The sequence below is a fragment of the Bos taurus genome, chromosome 22, assembly GCF_002263795.3.
Source record: "Bos taurus isolate L1 Dominette 01449 registration number 42190680 breed Hereford chromosome 22, ARS-UCD2.0, whole genome shotgun sequence".
NCBI lineage: Eukaryota > Metazoa > Chordata > Mammalia > Artiodactyla > Bovidae > Bos > Bos taurus.
Window position 1 is genome coordinate 28,686,777 of NC_037349.1, and position 20,797 is coordinate 28,707,573.

At 39.6% G+C, this 20,797-nt stretch overlaps 1 protein-coding gene across 2 annotated transcripts in view; it reads right to left on the reverse strand.

Annotated features, from left to right (window-relative positions):
- PPP4R2 (protein phosphatase 4 regulatory subunit 2) overlaps window positions 1-18,770 on the reverse strand; it is a 50,839-nt gene extending 32,069 nt beyond the window's left edge. The window contains exons 1-2 of one of the 2 annotated variants that reach the window (XM_002696957.7): window positions 18,510-18,770; window positions 17,480-17,561 (exon numbers count right to left, since the gene is read on the reverse strand). In XM_002696957.7, coding sequence (XP_002697003.2) covers window positions 17,480-17,561; window positions 18,510-18,543 — 116 coding nt within the window. In that variant the 5' untranslated portion in view covers window positions 18,544-18,770. Of the gene's footprint in view, window positions 1-17,479; window positions 17,562-17,872; window positions 18,370-18,509 lie in introns of those variants that run through there. The other variant, XM_024983348.2, reaches the window with a different exon arrangement.
- Between the last annotated feature and the right edge of the window lie 2,027 nt (window positions 18,771-20,797).

Below are 20,797 nucleotides of genomic sequence, written 5' to 3' on the forward strand. Positions count from 1 at the left end.
TAAATTCCTTCTTTTTTGTTTTACTGAGAGCATATAAATAGTAAGCGTATTTAGAGGCATAGAATGAGGGTGACTTTTCACTTCTTTTATCAAAGACTACAATGTTCAAATTGTTTTAAATAAGGTACACTTCCCTACTTTTATAATAAAAAAAAAAAAAAAAAAAACACACCACATTTAAAATATTTGGCCGCATTTCTCAAAACCATGCCTCACACTAACACCAAATAATTTCCAAATCAGCACATTTGGAAAACTTCATTCCATTTATGTGTTTCTATAATTTGAAGGTTTTTATAACAGTTCAATTATGAATGTTTTAAAAACAATCGCAAATAATTTTATCCACAAATCCTCATACCAACCTGAACTTTAAAGACTACCAACCAAATAAAATAGCAACTTACTCTTAAAATGTTTAAAACCTTTTCTTACTTGAAACATGCCAACACTTAAATCAATCTACTAACACTAAACTTAGAAGCCTTTCTTTCAAAATAATTCTTCCAAACTGTCTGTACTACTGGTCCAAAACACTTATGTTTTCTAAACCTTCAAAAAGCTAACGACACTGTATTATTCAGATATAAATCAGGAGCAACTGTAAGACTCTATCATTTTAAGAAAATTTTAAGAAATCTAGGATACTACTGATGTGTGAAAGAATCAATTTCTGAGATATTTAAAATGTGGGGAAAAACATGCTGATGAGAAATATTTACAGAAGTTTAATTTTAAGATGTCTTTCTAGGTAGCAAAGAGATTTTAGGATTAAACCTTTATTTTTTTAAATTTATAATTATGTCAAAATTTTGAGGACTATCTGGAATTTATATGTTGATACATAGCAGAAAAAATTAAAAAAGCAAAAACTTGAAGCAATTTCAATTTTATTCCCACCTAATCTAATTAATCTCTTCAGCACTTCATACATTATGAAGCTAGTATTATTTGACCCCAAAGTTTTCACCTCTCCAAAATTTAAAAATAGAAATGTGTATCAAACATGGTAATTATTTTTGGTTGAATTCTTCTGTCTTAAGCTTATAGCATATGCTTATAGCATATGCTGACTTAAGGGTCAACTGAAAAAAATTACTCTCTTAAGGAACTACATTTATAAGCTTCCCCTAGTCCTAACTTTAAAGATGAAGTTAACGTAGCTGATACTGGCAAATACAGATAATAGTAGTGAGCAAAACATTAAATGAGGGACTTCCCTGGTGGTCACATATTTAATCCAGCTCCTACACTGCACCACATTTTGAGCAAGGCAATTTCAGCCCCATCAAAGCCTACAGAACCACAAACAGAAACAAATAGAAAATCTGATGAATGAATGTCAGAAATATGGTAGTTTCTATGGAGAAAAGGAGATCCAAGACAGCTTTTCAGTAGATTCATATGCACTTGAATGGAGCTGGCTGAACAGTCTTAAAGAAAATGTCAGAGGCAAGATGATGACAGAAAGATGTTACAATGCAATGCTAGCAAAACAGAGCACTGCATACTCAGTGAACTGCAAATCACTTGGCAAAGTTATATACCCTGGCAAGAGACAAGACTGGGAAGGTAAATAGAACTCAGATCAAGAAAACAATTTCAAAGACAAAAAGTATCCATTGAACAGGATGAAAGTTTAAGAAAGAATGATACAAACTAGTAATACTATACAAGGGAGGCTTCAAATGAAACTTCAGAAGAGAGTGACCATATACCCTAGTTAGAACAGTCCTGGTCTCCATCTGTACACCTGGTGTTCTGCCCAGCTTACCATGTGTATCATATTTAATGAAGTATTATTAATAATTACATTAAAATGCACAGTTTTGGTAACCTCTCTAATTTGTACTTCCAATTTCTATGACCTTGTCAGACTGTGAAAACCATGTGTAATGAAGAATGCTTCCACTTAAACACACAGTTAAATCTGAAAAATGACAGAAACAGCCACTCTCTCTCTCTCACCTGTCTCAGGCTCAATTTAATCCTTCCGTTTCAAAGACAGTAAGCAAGGGTGGCTAGGGCAGCTAACTCCTTTGGAGGGAGAGAAATGGTCAACACTGTCTTCACTAATGTTCCACTGGTGTACCGGCCGGTTGTGTAGTGGCCCGTGACTCTGTGAGATACACACAGCAGCCACGCTACCAGTCAGCAGAGTTCATGGGTACATATAGACTAGGTACATACAGAGCAATTAATTAAGATACCAAGTTGTTACTCCATCCACAAAGTGAGAAATTAAAGGTTCTTTCTCTTCCCTACACATGGAAGAATGGTCCAATGAAGCTAGTTAATGGTGTATTTGTGAAGTAATAAGAAATATGCATACTGGTCTCTGCTCCTAGATCCTAAGAGCTCCTAAAACCCTTGAAAATAAAGGTTCTAAGGAGAATCTTTTGTTCTAATATTTAGTCTCTGGCCCCAGTTCCTCACACAGAGCTACTAAATTCTTTGGAATTTCCTGGGTGATAAGTCTTTTATTCTCATGAGGTGACTCTGACTCTTGGTAGGTTCCTAGATGGAGACTGGTCACCAGAAACATCGAGTCAGAAGCTTGAAGCTTTCAGTCCCACTTCCCACTGTCATTCTCTGGAGAGGGGCTAAAAGTGGAATTAATCATCAATCATGCCCAGTTGATAAAACCTCAATGCTATGCTAAGTCGCTTCAGTCGTGTCCGACTCTGTGCAACCCCATAGACGGCAGCCCACCAGGCTCCCCCATCCCTGGGATTCTCCAGGCAAGAACACTGGAGTGGGTTGCCATTTCCTTCTCCAATGCATGAAAGTGAAAAGTCAAAGTGAAGTTGCTCAGTCGTGTCCAACTCTTAGTGACCCCGTGGACTGCAGCCTAATAGGCAACTCTGTCCGTGGGATTTTCCAAGCAAGAGTACTGGAGTGGGGTGCCACTGCCTTCTCCAAAAAATAAACACCTGTAATCTATGGGGTTCAGAGAGCTGAACTGGTGAATCTTGGTCTGGATTGGTGAACAGTAATGTATCCACATGCTGGGAAGGTGGTGCACCCCAACCTCCACAGGCATCTCATCTTCTGCTCAGAACCTTTCTGGACCTCACCGCAGGTATCTCTTCATTTGGCTATTCATTCATAACCTTTAATATCCTGTGTAATATTAATAAACCAGTAACCTAGATAGTAAACAGTTTTCCTAAGTTCTGTGAGCCACTCTAGCTAATTAACAGAATCCGAGGAAGGGGTTATAGAACCTCTGATTTTGAGCCTGTTGTTCATAAACACAGGTTTAACAACCTGGAGTTGTGACTGGTCTGCAGGTGGTGGTGGTGGGAGGCAGCACTGTGGGGCTAAGCCCTTAACATGTGAGATCTGACGCTAACTCTGAGTACAACATGTAACAACTGAATCGTAGGAGACTCAGAATTGCTTGGTGGGAAAACCTCCCCAACAAATATAATGTCAAGACTGCTGTGAGTATAACCAGCAAGGAGAAAGACTTCTAGACAATATTTGATTAGATAAAAGGCAAAGCATTTTGGACTTTAACTGAAAATCAGGGAAGAGAACACTTTATAATTAAACTATCAAATCTTGATAAGTATACTTCTCAAAATTAGACTAAGTTTCTCAAGTATCAACAGAATCCTAAAAGATAAAACTAAGAAGCCTTGGTTATACATATCAATATTTTTATTTCACAGGTCACAAAACAAAACTATCAAAGACTTTTTAAAGCTTAATGTATGCTTTTTCCTATGAAGCAAAATCTTTCAACCTCAGCACTACTGATATTTTGGGTTTGATAACCCTTTGCTGTGGGTGTTATCCCATGCCCTGGAGCATTCCTGGCACTCACTGTATCCTGATGCCAGCTGCACCCTCCATTTATAACAACCAGAAATGTCTCCAGATGTTGTTATCCCTGGCTGAGAACAGTTATGAAGTATTGAAAAGGAAAGTGAAGTAAATTACATCATTAAATGCAAACTTGGAGATAAATCCCACATCTCAAAATTCTCACACATCTTCAATTATTTTTCCTTAAACACTGTTAAGTATTTTACTTACATTTAAATAAAAGTATGTATTTATTCAAAACTAATTTTAAGATAGTAGGAAACAATCTTTAAGATATGTCCGTTTTGGGGTGGGGAGTATTTTCACTTCTTCTGCTTGACTAGGACTTCATGACATTTTGAGGTTCACAGCATGTTCTCAGTATTCAGTCAACCTAAGGGCAGAATGGGAAAAGGCAATGGCACCCCACTCCAGTACTCTCGCCTGGAAAATCCCATGGGTGGAGGAGCCTGGTGGGCTGCAGTCCATGGGGTCACTAAGAGTCGGACACAACTGAGTGACTTCACTTTCACTCTTCATTTTCATGCATTGGAGAAGGAAATGGCAACCCACTCCAGTGTTCTTGCCTGGAGAATCCCAGGGACGGCGGAGCCTGGTGGGCTGCCGTCTATGGGGTCGCACAGAGTCGGACACGGCTGAAGTGACTTAAAGCAGCAGCAGCAAGGGCAGAATGTAGCTTTTTCTAACTTGTTGTTTAGGATTATTTACAAATAAGTAAACAAGGGCCACATGGAGGGGTGGGGGGGGGGCGGGGGGCGGGGCTGGATTTACCATAACAAAATTTCAAATACAGTCATAAAAATTAAACATATACCTTTGTATTTGAAGTTTCTTTTACTGATAAATATGACTACCTGTCTCGGGAATGGGAGAAAAAAAGACAGATACATGCCAGAAATAACAATTCCATCTACCCATTACAACAAAGACCACCTTTTCCTATACAGTTTAGACCATCATGAGACTATTTTAAACTCAAATTATTCCTAATACAATAGAAGCATACCTTATTTAAAAGCAACTTTATCAAGCTACTCTATTATTTTAAAAATAAAAATCTAGCAAAAAGACTGAAAACAAAGGGACAAATCATAGTTTAATAAATGAGGGAAACGGAAAACAACAAAAAGCAATAAACAAATGCAAATACCCTGGAGTAAAAGAAAAGAAAGCACATTAAAATGAGGTAACATTTTTCATCTATCAGATTTTCAGACTTAATAGTCTAATAATGCTCAGTGCTGACACTGGACAGGTAACTTTGATATACTGTTTGTATACAGTTCTGTTCAGTCGCTTAGTCGTGTAGTCATGTCCGACTCTTTGCGACCCCATGGACTGTAGCACGCCAGGCCTCCCTGTCCATCACCAACTCCGGAAGTTTACCCAAACTCATGTCCACAGAGCCGGTGATGTCATCCAACCATCTCATCCTCTGTCGTTACCTTCTCCTTCCTTCGATCTTTCCCAGCATCAGGGCCTTTTCAAATGAGTCAGTTCTTTGCATCAGGTGGCCAAAGTATTGGAGTTTCAACTTCAGCATCAGTCCTTCCAATATAGTCAGGACCGATTTCCTTTAGGTTGGACTGGTTGGATCTCCTTGCAGTCCAAGGGACTCTCAAGAGTCTTCTCCAACACCACGCTTCAAAAGAATTTATGCTTTCAGCTTAATGTAAAGAAAGCACTCAGCTTTCTTTACAATCTAACTCTCACATCCATACATGACTACTGGAAAAACCACAGCCTTGACTAGATGGACCTTTGTTGGCAAAGTAATGTCTCTGCTTTTTAATATGCTGTCTAGGTTGGTCACAGCTTTTCTTCCAAGGAACAAGCATCTTTTAATTTCATGGCTGCAGTCACCAACTGCAGTGATTTTGGAGCCCCCCAAAATAAAGCCTCTCACTGTTTCCATTGTTTCCCCATCTATTTGCCACCAAGTGATGGGACCAGATGCCACAATCTTCGTTTCCTGAATGTTTAGCTTTAAGCCAACTTTTTCACTCTCCACTTTCACTTTTATCAAGAGGCTCTTTAGTTCTTCTTTGCTTTCTGCCACAAGGGTGGTGTCATCTGCGTATGTGAAGTTATTGGTATTTCTTCCAGCAATCTTGACTCCAGCTTGTGCTTCATCCAACTCAGCATTTCTCATGATGTACTCTGCATATAAGTTAAATAAGCAGGGTGACAATATACAGCCTTGGCGTACTCCTTTCCCAATTTGGAACCAATCTGTTGTTCCATGTCCAGTTCTAACTGTTGCTTCTTCACCTGCATACAGATTTCTCAGGAGGCAGGTCAGGTGGTTTGGTATTCCCATCTTTTTAAGAATTTTCCACAGTTTGCTACACAGTCAAAGGCTTTGGTGTAATCAATAAAGCAGAAATAGATGTTTTTCTGGTATTCTCTTGCTTTTTCTATGATCCAACAGATGTTGGCACTTTGATCTCTGGTTCCTCTGCTTTTTCTAAATCCAGCTTGAACATTTGGAAGTTCACAGTTCATGTACTATGGAAACCTGGCTTGGAGAATTTTGAGCATTACTTTACTAGCATGTGAAATGAGTGCAATTATGCGGTAGTTTGAACATTCTTTGGCATTGCCCTTCTTTGGGATTTGAATGAAAAAAAAAAAAAGTTTTTGAAGGCCAGTTGGCATTATCTATCAAGACAATAATGCACATAAATTCCAACCCATAAACCCCATTTTTGCATCTGTGCCAACATAATTATGCTCACTTAAGCATCGTTTGAATTGTTTTAACTGTAAACAACCCTTTAAGACCATCAAAAAAGACGCTAAATAGTCAAAGAATTGAATACACGCGACCCCAAAAAAATCAGTGATGTGTTTTGATAAAAGATATATAAATACAGCAAGTTACAAAAACCAAACTGCAGAATTTGGTATCACGTTTAAAAGAACCTTTACACATACATGCATTTAAAAAATCTATTAAGAATATACACAAAATAGGTTAACAGTATAGTTTGATTTCTCTTTATTCCTGTGAGCATTTTTAAAATAAAAAGCTTTTAAAACTAGACAGGCTTCTCCAAAGGAGTATTAATTTCCATAATCTTTGCACATGATTTTAATCTAACTTATTACAGATACAATAATTAAATTAATGATCCATTAAATTCAGAATGCAGTTATTCTAACCAAACTTGTTAACCAATATGGAGATATAAAATTGAAAAGCATATATGTGATATTCCGCAGATTTAAGATACTTGTAGAACTTTCAGTCTTTTTAGAAACACTGAAAGTTCTACAAGTATTAATATTTACCACTTGTCCATATACTCACCTAACATTTTGGAATTTTTTAAAGTGGCCCAATCCAAACAAGAAAAAAGATTAATAAAGTGGCCAAATTCTAGTTGTGGCATTCACTTCTGCCAAATGCTAGAGCAACTAAGATGGCAAAACCAAATGCCAGCAACCACACTTATCAGAAAAGTGGATGACAAGGTAACAAGGTATACCCAGGAACCCTCCAATATGAACAGTTAGGACAAAATTGTCTTACAACAGCCTATTAACAGGAAAACCCAGAGTTTACCAACAGTCTTCACAGGTGATAACAGAAAACCAGGCCATATTCTACCCACTTCAATATTACTCTTTGCAGAAATATTCTAATGTGCAAAGGCCCTAGAAAAGATGGACCAGTCTCCAGTTAAAGAACCACTTGGAGGAAAAAAGACCAAAATCTCAAAAGTTACCTTAGAATCCTCATGGACAGTACCCTTAAAATAAGACCAGAATAAAACCATCTCCAGAAATACTAAATTCACTTTAGTACAAACAATTCTGAGTGAAATATTTTGTTGTTAACAAAAAGCTATCTCACCCTCCTTCCCAACAATACACAATAGTGCAAAAATTACAGATACACTTGTAAAACCTCTTGAAAAAAGTGAAAGTGAAAATTGCTCAGTCGTATCTAACACTTTGTGACCCCACGGACTATACAGTGGATGGAATTCTCCAGGCCAGAATACTGGAGTCTGTAGCCAGTCCCTTCTCCAGGGTATCTTCCCAACCCAGGGGTCAAACCCAAATCTCCCAGGTGGATTCTCTACCAGCTGAGCCACCAGGGAAGCCCAAGAATACTGGAGTGGCTAGCCTATCCCTTTTCCAGCGGATCTTCCCAACACAGGAATCAAACCAGGGTCTCCTGCATTGCAGGTGGATTCTTTACCAGCTGAGCTACCAAGGAAGCATAAAACCTCTTAAATCAAACTTCAAATCCTTGTATAGTATGTATTTTCTCATTTCACCACCTGTAAATAGTATCACCTACCTCCCAATATCACAAAGGTAAGATTTTTGGGTGATTGAGAATAACAAATTCAAGATGCATACATTAAAGAGGCGTATACATTCCAGCTAAAAGTACAACAGTCTCACTACCTATATGCTTCCAATTTATACCTCTGCAAAATTAAAATTACTGAAAAGTTTCAGCATTTGACATCACTGGAAAATGATCAAAATTACAAATGTTAGGGTACATCAAGTCACCTACCTTACTAACTCTTTCCATCAATATCCCCTAATAGTTTTTCTTGGAGAAGGAAATGGCAACCCACTTCAGTATTCTTGCCTGAGAAATCCCACAGACAGAGAAGCCTCTAGTCCCTAAGGTTCTAAGAGTTGGACACAACTTATGACCAAACCTCCACCACCACCTTCCCCATACGTGCCACAACCCCCTTCCCCAGGAAACTATCTGTAGTGTCAGTGCCTTAGGTGATGATATCACAATACAGCACAAGGAAGGGGGGCTGGACAGGTATGCAGGGTCTGGCTTGGGTAAACAGCATAAAAGCCTCAGAAATTACAAAAATAACAGTGATAACAGATTCCTACCAAATGTGAAGCTTCAAATTCTAAGTAGTTTTGTAAGGATTCTCAGATGTGAGAAGATTGCTGAACAAGTGCCAAGTGGTACAAAGTACAGGTTATGGGAGAATCTGAAGTCAGAATCTGCTGTGCTGTGCTTAGTCCCTCAGTTGTGTCTGACTCTTTGAGACCCCATGGACTGTAAGCCACCAGATTCCTCTGTCCATGGGGATTCTCCAGGCAAGACTACTGGGAGTGGGTTGCCATGCTCTCCTCCAGGGGATCTTCCCAACCCAGAGATCAAACCCAGTTCTCACATGTTGCAGGCAAATTCTTTACCGTCTGAAATCAGAATGCCTTGAGTTTAAAACCCAATTCTGCCACTCACCAGCTGCACCATCAAAACTATTAGGTTCTGCGACCCTTGGTACCCTTATTTTAAAAAGGAGATACCTACTTCAGAGAGTAATAGTGAAGATTAAATTAGGGCAAGCACTTTAAACATCTGACAGTGTCTGGCACAAAATAAATGTTCATTAAAGGTACACCTTTAAGGAAGGAAAAAAAACAAAAACAAAAACCCAAAACCTGAAATAGAAGTTCTTATGTGAAAATTCTAGTCCCAAGATTTCTGACTCACCACCTCAAAATCAAAGACTCTAACTAGGTAGAAGTACTAACCAGCACCACATACAACAAAAAATAACATTAGCAGAATCAGACTTAAAAGAGTCAAAATACTAAAAAGGCCTCACCTCCTGCAGGTAGCTCAGGCAAATAAGGAGATAGTACAAGTACAGGTATGCACATCTGAGACAGTCTAAGTCAGACTTGGCTATAGGAAGGAAAAAATATAATAGCTGAAGCCAAATTCTGACAAGCCAGTCAGCTCAGTCACAAGTATAAAGAAGCTTGATGAGATTAGAGAACTGAGATCATATTACCAGTCAGTATGTTTTCATTCCTAGGATTTCATTTCAGTAAGCTACAAAAACTTGCAGGTATCAAAACTAGTATTAAGTAACTGTCATTTTTACTATTCATTTCTATTTTTTATATCACAGTATATAAACAATCTATGATTTGTTGAATGCTTGGTTTAGTCGCTAAGTCGTGTCCAACTCTTGCAACCCCATGGGCAGAGGAGCCTGGCAGGCTGCAGTCCATGTGATTCTCCAGGCAAGAATACTGGAGTGGGTTGCCATTTCTCTCTCCAGAGGATCGTCCCAACCCAGGAATCGAACCTGGGTCTCCTGCATTGTAGGCAGATTCTTTATCAACTGAGCTACAAGGGAAGCCCCAATTGTTCCTTATTTTGGTACTGGACCTGGTGGTTGTTGAATGCCTGGTATTTCATAAAAACGCTGTGACCTAAGTGTTATTAATCATATTTTCAGCTGGGGAACAGAGCAAAAGAGGGCTTAGGTGACTAATTTACTCCATCACGGTCACTGAAACAGCTTATAATGAAACCAGAACAGCCTGCTAACCTCGAGTCAAGGAGATGTAAGCACAGAGACAACAGAGATACCTTGACATAAACAGCTCCAAGTTTGTCTTTTACTCTACAGTAGATTGTCTCAATAAAGCTATCCACCCCGCCACCTCGCCACAAAGTCAAACTGGTACTTTGTAAAAAAGCCCTACTTGAACTACCACATATGACATGTTATTTACTATATGGCACATTATTACTATTATTTATATATTTTTTATTATTATTATTTTTTTTTTTTTACTAATTGAGACTTAAATTAGCTCTTATACACTTTACAATCAATGGCGTATGTTCTCAGTCATATTCAATCTATTTTGATAGGAATAGAGTTAGGAGGGTGGTTATAAGGACTGTCAAACCCAGACACCCTGATATATAAAAAGGACTGCTTTTTATATAAATAGCATACATAAAATGGGTGAAACCAAAGAAAACAAAAATGAGCAACTGAAGACATCTGAAGGCCTAGCAAAAATGAAGACCTAACAGTTCTCACGTTCACCAAGTATTTTAAAATATAAAGCTTTCACAGGCATAAGTACTAAATTAAATAACAGGTGACAGTCTCCTCAACTGTCTACACTGTTTTGCTAAGTGACCTAAATTTTTCTGCTATTAATACTGAAAACTGATTTAGGAAGGCAGACACAAACACGAACACTCACTCACCCTTCCACCCCAATAAACTCCCATATCAAAAAGGTAAAAGACCAATAGTCCACAAAACAGAGGGAAATTATTGCAGGCTGTGAATCATAAATTCCTTATCTTCTTACTGGACCATAAATTCCTTATGTTCTTACTAAGATGATGTTTTGAAACCACGTGAAGTTGGTGACAGGCTTCCCAACAATCCATAAGCATTACGAATTCACGCTCACTGGCAGGCACAAAGAAGATCTCTGGATGCAGATAAAAGGCAACTTGTAAGTGCCTCCAAGACAGACATCATGGGAACCCCTTTGTGGCTCTCATGAGCTAGTGAGAACACTGGCTGGTGTCTCTCATCCAAGTACAGACAAGTGATCCTCATTTTTTTTTTAATTGTCTCCAAACTACTGACCTATGCAACATACCCCCAGCAGTTAACATCTTCACCACTGGCAGACATTTAACAGCAACCACTATGATTATGCCCCACCCTTAATCACTGTTACTGCAATACCACCCCGCTAACTACTGCCATAATATAAACTCCTACAAGGCTTCTGAAATGGAAGGAAGCTTGGAAATCACCCCTTCTAAGCTCCTCATTCAATGTCTGAAAGAAGTGTGGCTCATGGTACGTAACTTGTTGGAAACTAAAACAGTAGTGGAAGGGAGGAGAGGGCTGTCACTGTCCACTAGGGACCAAGTTAAACACTTACAAAGTATAAACCCAGTGAATCACCACAACATCCCGTGAGGTAGATTTACTTCATTATCTATATTTACTATAAGGAAATAAGGCATCAAGTAGTCAGTCGGCCTGCCTTGGTGACAGACTAAGTGGTAGAGCTGGGAATTCAAACCCAGGCCTGTCTGTCGCTGTCCTCACTCTCAAACCAGCTCTTTCCACAAGATTAAGTACCTCAGACTTGTTTCATGAACCAAATGCTCTCTTATTTAAGCTCAACACATAGACACTGTAGTTTTTATTCTTTCCCCAATTTTACTATCTATAGTTACATATTTTCATTTATTCACATCCTCACAATATCTGAGGCAACGACATGGTATAAACCCCATTTTTCAAGTGCAGAAATAGGTTCACAAATGATCAGTCCTAATTCACACAGACATGCTGCTAACCTAAATTCAGAATCAAGCCATGCTCCTTTCAAGAATGACATTACCACATGCTAACTCTCATGAAATTAGGGGACTAGCCAACTACTAGTAAAAATTTGGACTAAACATGGAAAATATGAACTCATTTGTACACCCAAATGATTGAAGAGTTGAAGTTAATTCCAGTCAGAAAACAAAGTTGGCACATCTAGCTTCTAGGGCCTCACGCAGTAGACACTGTGCAGTGTACACGACATACTGGGTTTGCAGGTTCGATGTGATGAAACAAAGTAAAAAAACTATAATTTTCTTCATGTTCCCATCTTAATCACTGCAGTTACTAAAATATTTAAATGCAAAAGGACATCCACACTTAACTTTATTTACTGAAAATCTACTGTGCTTACTCTGTGTACCGCTGTGATAATGGCACATACATGACAGGAATTTAGATGGCACATGGGTAATCAATACTAATCAACACTTTATTATTCATAGATTTTAAAAAGATGCAGAAAGATGTAACTAATTCAGCAAACCACTGGTTTCAGACTTTATTTCTCATTAGATTAATAGGAAGAAATTAACATAATGATTATACTTCTGGGGAGGGGCAAAATGAGGGCTTAATCTCTATCTGTAGTATTTTTACATCTTAAAAAAAAATCTAAAGAAAAAAGTAACCTAACCTAAAAATAAATAATTATACAGATGCTAGGATGTGGCAAAAATCCCAAAGGTAGTATGTGAAACTGACATTTTAGAAATAACATTCCAAGTATCCAACACTATGCCAGACAAAATTCCCTCCTAAAGAAAGCCAGAGAAGGATTTAGCAGCTTCACGGACTTAAGGAGATTTTATTTATAATGATGCACATCTCAGTTGTTGATTACTACTACTTTAAAGTAACTTAACTGTGATTTTCTTAGTGATATGTCAAAATTAATAAACACAAAGTGCTTGAAACTGCAAGGAGGGAAAAAAGCAGACTCAATATAAGCAGTATCAACACAATTAACAACTACTATTTATTGAGTAAATAAATAATGTTAACACTTTACCAAGCAGTGTGTGGTTTTCTAAGTTTTCCATGTATGATGTACTCATGCTATGCAGTACTATCATTATCCCCATCTTACAGATGAAGAAACTAACTTAACAGGGACTGACTTACAAAGTTCTCCTAAATAGCGTAATTCTAAAAGGATGGCAGAGGTGCTAGAATTTTTCATCTCTCCAAAACCCCTTATGTCAGATGTTAAGTAGACAGCAAAACCCAAAACCAATAAGCAAAAACATTTATCTACCTGAATAAGGTTATCTCACAATCCCCCCAAAATAAGTTAATGAGGAAAAACTCACGGTCAGATGACCTGAACATTATAAGAATCTGTACAAGAGGAAACAGAAGTCATAGTGTATCTGAAAGGGCTACAAATAGGAGAAACACAAAATAGCCAACAGTTGTTCACAAGAAATCATGGCAGGTCAATCTGAGAACAGCTGAAACTGAGATATGTATTACTCCAATACAGAGTGAAGTAAGCCAGAAGGAAAAACACCAATACAGTATACTAACGCATATATATGGAATTTAGAAAGATGGTAACAATAACCCGGTGTACGAGACAGCAAAAGAGACACTGATGTATAGAACAGTCTTATGGACTCTGTGGGAGAGGGAGAGGGTGGGAAGATTTGGGAGAATGACATTGAAACATGTAAAATATCATGTAAGAAAGGAGTTGCCAGTCCAGGTTCGATGCACGATACTGGATGCTTGGGGCTAGTGCACTGGGACGACCCAGAGGGATGGTATGGGGAGGGAGGAGGGAGGAGGGTTCAGGATGGGGAACACATGTATACCTGTGGCGGATTCATTTTGATATTTGGCAAAACTAATACAATTATGTAAAGTTTAAAAATAAAATAAAATTTTAAAAATAAATAAATAAATAAATGAACAGAAAAACCTCCAACAAGAGCTGAAAGCGACAAAGTCTTGTTCCCATGAGCTCTTGAAAGTGACCCACCAGACCTCCCATCCAGAGGAGACCCCACACACAAGAGAAAGAGACAAGATAAAGGAAACAGAAGCTCCAAATAAAAGCAAAACAAAACCTAGAAATTTCAGAAAGCAAGCTCCATGCTCTAACACTTCACAAAAACAATGAGAGCTCTGGGAAGTTACAACAGCTACTCTGAACCATGACTCCTACTCAAAAGTTCAGGAAAACTACTTTTATATAAAAATGCAAGACAGAAAATATCAAGGTCAAATCAGATATGAAACTGTTGTTAAGAGAAAAGGAGAATAAGGAGCAGAATAACATCCCTTAAGACAGTGAAGCAGAGCTAGAAAGACTTGATCAAAAACCTTAAACTATTTCAAAAGGAGCTAAAAACATGAGAAAAATGATGCAAGTCAGTCAGAGAAACTCAGAAAATGAAGCAATAGAATACAGCAAAGATCCAGAACAGAAAAAACTACTTCAGGAAACAATGACTAAACTAGAAAGCATAGAAGAACAAATGATCACAACAAATAATGCAGTAAGAATCCTTCAAGAGAGGAAATTTTTAAAAATCAAAATGGAATTAAATTTCAAATTTCACTTTCAAATACACTGTTAAGAGAATAAAGATAACCCACACAGTCAAGTATTTGCAAACCACATTAGATAAAGAATTTGTATCCATATATAAAGAACTCTCAAAATCCAGTAAGAAATCAAAGAACTCCATTTTGAAATGGGCGAAGATGTGAAGCATCAACTTACTAAAGATACACAAACAGTAAATAAACACTTGAAAAGACGCTCAACATCATTAGTAATTAGGCAAATACAAATTACAATTCCTATGCCATAGGTACCTATTAGAATACCTGACATGAGTAAGACTGATCATAGTAAGTGTTGGAAAGGATGTGGAGAAACTGATCTGAACTCCCATACTGCTATGGAAAAGTAAACTGGTACAATCACTCTAGGAAACAGTTTGGCAGTTTCTAAAGTTAAACATACACATACCATATGACCCAACCATTCCACTCGTGGACGGGTTGCTATCCAAGAGAAAAGAATGAATACAAACACACATACAAAAATGTTCATAGGTTTTTTTTTTTTTAAACCTGGAAATAATGCAAATGTCCATCAACAAGTAAATGAAACAAAATCTGTAGGATACCCATGTAAAGACTGCTACTCAAAAATAAAAAGGAATCAATTATTGATTTCTGGACATGGAGTCATCTTAAGTTACCCTGAGTGAAAAAAGGCAGACATAAAGCAATTCTCCTCCAATTAAAAAAAAAAAAAAAGTTAAAAGGCAAAGAACACACTGTATGATTGCATTTACATACAATTTCAGAACATGCTAACTAATCTACCTGAGGGGATGAGAACACACACATGGAAGACAGGTAACAAAGGGCAAGAGGGAGTAATGTTTATATAGTCTCCACCTGGAGCACAGTGATAGTTTCATGAGTGCAGATGTCAAAATTTACCAAAATATATAGTTCAATAAATGAAGTTCTTTTCAATAAATGAAGGGTTTAAAAAAAAAAAAAAATTACTGAATAAACTTATTTTCTAAAATCAGAAATGAGGGGAAGAAATCCAGGAATTCTTAAGAAACCCACCTATACTAAAACATCAGAAAGATCTGAACTGCTATCCTTTAGATTTTCATTCTCCTATTTACAATCTTAGAAGTTAGACAAAGCTCAGTTTAACCATAAATGATGACGGAAACTGCAAATTTCCATATCAAAAGTTAAGGCATGCTCAAATTGCTTAAAAAAACCAAAGGCTAAATAAAACTAAATGTAAAAACTGTCTGAATCATAAATTTAAAAATATCTTCCAAAATCCATAAAGAATCTAACACCACCAGTCATTTTAATACAAAAATAGTAAGACCTGTAGTAAGATCTAGAGATTGGGAGGGAGGGAGCAGGAGTGTAGACAAGGATGGGACAATTGATGATCTTCTAAAGTCCTCTATTAGATAAATAATTGTCCAGAAAAATCAGGTTAAATTTCCCAAGCCACTTGGTGATCCAGTCAAACAGGATATTAAAAAGCTTCCTTGAAGAAACTTTTAACTATTTATACATTTACGGCCAATGCACTGTATCAAGAAGGGAAGGCAATCTCCACAGACCCAGAAAGAGGTTTTAAGTATTTAACTCCAAACAATCTTGTTTATTAAAACTCTGAAGTAAAACGCTTCTCCTCCTGCTATTATAGAGATATAAGTTAGGACCAACTAACAATTAATACAAATTAGTCATTCAGCATCAATTTTTTTTAAATCAAGATGTTCTGAGAGACTATAACTCAGAAGCAAAAATTACTTTTTTTAAATTCTGACGGGTTCCACTTTTTTAAGGCAGTAAGTATAAACTTAAGATTGAACGCATCAGTCAAATTCCTAAGGTGACTGGTAATATTAATAAGCACCAAGGAGTTTCAGTTTGTTGGCATGGCCATTAAAGAGGTTCCCCCCGCCCCTTTTAAAAGCAGGCTAGTTATCAGGAGACTATGCTGCAACCATAAGCAAATCTTGTAAGAAATGAACATTTGCTAATAAAGCCAAACAAAGGATACATTACATAATTGCTGAAGCTTACACTCTTTTTATTAGGCCTCAAAAAGAATTTTTAAAAACCCCACTTTTTAACACTACACCTTCCAAAACCTCTCCCCTTCCTGCTCCCTACCCCTACACAAAGACAAGACTACAAACCAGTCATCAAATCTGCACTGCTCTCTACAAACAAACAGCCCAAGAATGAAAACAACTGCAAAACACACTAGACACAACCAAACAATATGTTCCTTTGAAAACAATCTTAACGTCACAGTGCAAGTCTTAGATTCATAAATGTTCCTTTGAAAACAGTCTTAACTTCACAGTGTAAGTTTCAGATTCACAACATTTGGAATCAAGCCTAATAAAATGCTGAGCATATGCTAACAAGTTAGCTATCCTAGAAAGTTTACAGGACAGTCAAGACTGTAGCATCTGGAATTTGTCAGATAATCACCCTGAGTGCCCAGGAGAATCAACAGTAGTGACACTTCCAGCACCCACATATATAAATGACAACAAAAGGCTGGATACCGGACAATATGAGAAAATACCACCAAAAAAAAAAAGAATCTGAAATAGAATCAAAGCCACAGAATTCTGGAAATAAGCCCGCTTGTTATGGCCAAAGAGAGTCACAATGGAACATGCATTCTTCCTTTTTCTGGCTGTTCTAGACTAATACATTCTAAATGTGCAAAAGCATAAAGAAAAATTTTAATACAATTTAAAAATTCATTACAGAGCATGGTGTGAAGTGAATGAAGCATATACACTGAATAAATGCTTTAAATATGGGGCTTGTACAATTTAGACAGATGGATTAGTCAATGCTTGTGAAATACACTTCTGTCCCTTTCCTAAGCGATTCTTAAGGACACACAGGTTTATGAATACGATTACATGTTCTCAACTCACATTGTTTCTCCAGTCTTGGCTACATGACAAAGAAACTGATCCAGGACCGGACAAACTTCTTTTTTCCCCCTCTTCTCAAAATCTAGATAAGGGAAGAAACAAAAGTTATTAGTATTTTTCAAAGTCCACCAGCCATTTCCAATGCCCTTTAAAAACAAACTTTCCTCTCCAGTCATTCCTCATATTAAGAAATTAATTTTTTTTTTAATTTAAAAAGCCTCCCAAATAAATTCCACCTGACTCTCCAACTTCACATGTCACTCTTTACAGATAACGAGACCCTTCCTAAAGGGGGCACTTCTCCACCAACCATCCTTAATGTAGTCCGGGGATTCATCTCAAAGACCTGTTAAAATACAAACCCCAAATCCCAACACCCCCCAAACTGTTTACGTGAGGTTGATAAATCTGCGTTATATGAAACACCAGCTCCCTCTTGCAGTCATCAACCAATGATCCTTGGTATCAAAGTCTAATTCTCAAAACGCTGCAATCACGTATTCTAAGTTCTCAAGCCTGTTGCTCGGACGGCGAGCAGTTCGGAGCTGGGAAGGCGACCACTTCAGAATTGGGGCGCGTGGAAAATGACTCCAGAAGCTTTGAAAAAAGGGCCTCCAGAGACACTTAAAAGTTGCTCTGCCGCCCCCTCTACCCCCGCCCTAAAACCTTTCACTTTTTCTCTCCCCTCGTAGTCCGGTGTGCAAGGGGATGACAGAGAACGAAGCCTGCCTGCGAGGGGTTTGCGGGCCCACGAAACGTTCACGGGGAGTGGGAGAGGGACCGGGGCCCCCTCGAGAGCTTCCCGACTCCCCTCCCCCAGCCCAGACGCCGGCGGCCGACACAAAGCCCAGAGCGGGGCGGGAGGGAGCTGCCCACGGGGCTCCCCGCCCCCGGGAAAGGGGGAGGGGGATGGGAGCCGGGGAAGCGCGCCCTCCCCCCAGCCTGGCCCCGCGGAGTCACTCGCCCAGAAGGGAACGGAGAGGCGGCCACGGAGGGTGAGGAGGAAGGGAGAGGGGGCAGCTACCCCCACCTTTCAGCGCCTCCTGCAGCCTCTCGACGTCCATGGCTTCCCGGAGTCCCTCGCAGCCTCCGCCTCCTTCCGCGGGTCTCCCGGGGACCGGAAGGCCTCCCCCCACCCCCCCGACGCCCTCCCCCTCCCTCGCACACACTCCGGCACGCAGGCGATTCGGGGGGGGCACCGAAGGGAGCTGGGGGAAGCGAGCGAGAGAGCGAGACCGAGAGAGCGAGCACCTCCCCGAGCCGCTACCACCAGCCCTCCAACATGGCGCCCGGCACGTCACCGCGCGCACGCTCCTCTCCGCCGTCCTCGCGCCCGCGGCGCGTCCGGACCCGGAGCCCGAGAGCGCGTGCGCGGCGAGGCGTGCGGCCGCGGCCAGCCCCCAGACCCGGTAGGGCCGCCCCGCCTATCCCTTGGGTTGGCCGGAGCTGCCTGCACCAAGCTGGAGGCGGAGTGGTCTAGGCGGCGGGGCGGCGCAAACAGTTTGACTGTGGATCCCTGCTGTTGACTAGCTGTGTGACCTTGAGCTATTTAATCAGTCCCTCTGAGCCTCCCTTTCCCCGTCTGTACAATGATGGGAGTAGTATGAACCACTCATTACGGTTGCTGTGAAAACTAATTGAGACTGTATACACACAGAACACGCATTAAAAAAAAAAAAAACTCAATATCGCTAGTAATCGTGACAAAATTAACTCCCTGCCTGAACCCAAAGCACCTCAATGGCCCAGCTTAGAAAAGGAGTAAACGCAGCAAAAGCATGAGAAGTTTAAGCAGTGGAACCAACTGAATTTAAAGTCCAACGCAACTATTTATTACTACTACTTGTGTGACCTAGTTGCTTAAACTCACATAGCTTCTGTTTTCTGATCCACAAAATGGACGTTGGTGAAACTGCGACGATAAACCATTGAGCACATGTGGTGCCTAGAACATAAGCACTCAAGTTCATGTGGCTGCTGTTTTTATTATTATGGTTTTGATTACATTACATAAGCGCCCAGGAAGTTAGGGCGGAGACCTCAGAAGTCCTCTCCCAGCCCTGACATCTCACAAATGGGATAGCTGAGGCATAGAGACATAGACTAGCAAAACAGGAGAACCTAGAACCTCTGGCAACCAGCTAGTGTGTGAACGTTTTTATTACTCTCCCTTGTCTGTGAGCTTTTCAAGAAAAGTTACTGAATTGTTCCACCATCGCTTCTCAAAGCCTAACACAAAGGAAGGAAGAGAGGGAGGCAGGGAGGACAGAAAGCTAATTCTTGACTGGTGTTAGAAAGTGCAAATTTAGATACAGCCATCACAAGTGTTGACCCTCTTAAAAGATAGTGGCTTTGACCCTGACCGTAGGTGGCAGACGTAGGGAAAACCCCCACTACAAAAAAATAATTTCTTCAATTTTGCCATCAGAGAACTAGTCCCTAGTATCTTTAGACCCTTTCACTGTTCTAAGCATCCTGTTCAGTTACAAAGAGCCTTGTAGATGTATTAGAATGGTGTCTTCACAGTGGGCCAATGCTTTAAATGCGCGCATGCTTGTGTTTGGTTGCTTCAGTCTTGTCTGACTCTGCAACACTCTGGACTAAAGCCGACCAGGCTCCTCTGTCCATGGGATTTTCCCAGCAAGAATATTGGAGTAGGTTGCCACGCCCTCCTCCAGGGGACCTTCCCCACCCAGGGATTGAACTCACATCTCCTGCATCACAGGCAGATTGATTATGGCTGAGCCACCAGGGAAGCAGGTTAAATACACTGGATTTAGTTTATTGTCCCCTGGAGAAGGAAATGGCAACCCACTCCAGTATTCTTGCCTGAAGAATTCCAAGGACAGAGGAGCCCTTCCAGTCTGAAGGGGCCTGTCCTCTACACAAAAAAGCTTAGCCTCCCTCTCTGCCACCCTGGACTGTCTTTAAGCAGGGGTCTTCTGGTAAGACCTGTGTGGAACACTACAGTCACTGCTAGCCATGTGTATGTATTTAAATTTAAATTAAATAAAATTTAAATTCAACTCTTGAGTTGCTCAATATAATTCCTCAGTCACGCTAGCCACATTTCCTGTGTTCAGAAGCCCCACGAGGCTAGTGACCTTTGCATTGCACAGCAGAGAAAGAAAATTCCATGATCGCCTAAAGTTCTGGAACTTTCTGTTAAAGAACTTACCTTGCTAATTTCTTACACCTTGCTCTGTCCCTTTTCATCAGCTGTTCCCCTCACTTGGAGATGCCTCCAAAGCAACTTCTAAAAACTGGATAAGGTCCATGAAAGGAGATAAAGTACACACAGCAGCCACAGCCTAAGGG